A 1,680-nucleotide genomic window follows, 5' to 3' on the forward strand; every position below is an offset into this window, starting at 1 on the left:
CACACCCACAAAGAACCCTGCACAAAGATCGCAAGGGCGGGGGCCTGTTCCTTTTTACCCATCTCACAGTAGAGAGGTGTCCGTTTTTATTTATTGCTGCGTGTGCGAGAGAAAAACGGCGTGAACGATGGCGAAGCGGGCTCTCAGTGCTGCCATCGCTACGACGAGCGGCGGCGGCAGCAGCGCTCTGACGGCGACGTCCACCGGCCCCGCATTCTGGCTGATCAAGTCGGAGCCGGCAGACTACTCGATCGCTGCACTGCGCGTCGAGGGGCGGACGGTTTGGGACGGCGTTCGGAACCCGACTGCGCGCAAGCACCTCCGCGCGATGCAGGTCGGTGACCAGTGCCTCTTCTACCACAGCTCGTGCAAACAGATCGGCGTTGTGGGGCTCGCCACCGTGTGTCGGGCGCATTACGCCGACCCGGCTGATCAGGCGTGGGCAGTGGTGGACGTGGAGTACCAGGACACCTACCGCCAGATCATCTCGCTGGATGCCCTCAAGCAGCACAGGGATGGGGCTCTGGCCGGCATGGCTCTCTTCAAGATGTCCCGCCTCTCGGTCCAGCCAGTCTCGCGGCCGCACTTTGACTTCATCGCAACCACGCTCGTGCCGAGCGAGGGGCCCGTGACCAACCCATTCCACGCGGACTTCGAGGACGACGGCGGCCTTCAGAAGAAGGCGAGGCGGTGACACGGACCCCGCCAATTCATCTCTCTCTCTCTCTCTCTCTCTCTCTCTCTCTCTCTCTCTCTCTCTCTCTCTCTCTCTCTCTCTCTCTCTCTCTCTCTCTCTCTCTCTCTCCCTCTCTCTCTCTCTCTCGCGCGCGCGTGATACGCACGCTAGCTCTTGTACGGTATGCGTTCGAGTATATGGGGCGAGTTTTTGTTTACTAGCTGTAAAAGAAGTTTGAATTCTTGCTTCAAATTCTTTTTCCTGGCGATCACATCAGGGAGCTTAGGTATGTCCCCACAACGCCGCTCGCGCCGCCTCGCCGCCGCCGCCGCCGCCGCCGCCGCACACTGCCCCCTCACCGACCTGCCCACGGAGCTCCTCGCGCGCGTCATCTCCCGCTGCGACCCCGCCGACATCGCTCGCATCGCGGCCGTCTCGCTGCTCTTCCACGCCTCGCTTGCGCTGGAGGCCATCCGCTTGTGGGCGCAAGAGCGCGGCTTCGAGCTGCCAGCGCAGCCAGAGGGCGAGAGCTGCGCCGTGCGGTGGCTGTGCGTTTATGCCTTGCTGCGCGAGTTCAACCCGCCGGCGAGGGCGGCGGCAGGCCTGTACCACAGCCTCTTCATCGACGGCGAGGGGCGGCTCTCGTCGTGCGGCTCGGCTCTGTCCTACTTCCCAGGGCTGCTCGGGCACGGCGAGGGCGTGACGCGGCTGAACACGCCGACCCGCCTCCCTTCCCCGCTGGGCGGCGAGCGCGCCGTGAGCGTGTCGGCTGGAGGTGGGCACAGCCTCTCCCTCGCCGCCGATGGCAGTGTCTGGAGCTGGGGCCGTGGCTGCTTTGGCCAGCTGGGCCAAGGAGACGGGCAGGGCCAGCTGCTGCCAAAGAAGATCGAGGCCTTGGCTGGCCAGCGCGTCCTCGCTGTGTCGGCGGGAAGTGACCACAGTCTCGCCATCACCGTCGACGGCGCTGTCTGGAGCTGGGGCTATGGAGCCTCTGGCATGCTGGG

The 1,680-nt window shown here is 64.8% G+C and overlaps 1 protein-coding gene across 1 annotated transcript; it reads left to right on the top strand.

The window, feature by feature from the left end:
* Positions 1 to 214: 214 nt before the first annotated feature.
* On the top strand, positions 215 to 577 carry EMIHUDRAFT_58527 (hypothetical protein; the record flags this gene model as incomplete). The annotated part of the gene is made up of 1 exon (XM_005794007.1): positions 215 to 577. A coding segment is annotated over one exon (363 nt), but the record flags the coding sequence as incomplete, so codon positions are not given.
* Positions 578 to 1,680: the final 1,103 nt, after the last annotated feature.

The sequence above is a fragment of the Emiliania huxleyi genome (assembly GCF_000372725.1).
Source record: "Emiliania huxleyi CCMP1516 unplaced genomic scaffold EMIHUscaffold_1, whole genome shotgun sequence".
In the NCBI taxonomy this organism is placed as follows: Eukaryota; Haptophyta; order Isochrysidales; family Noelaerhabdaceae; genus Emiliania; species Emiliania huxleyi.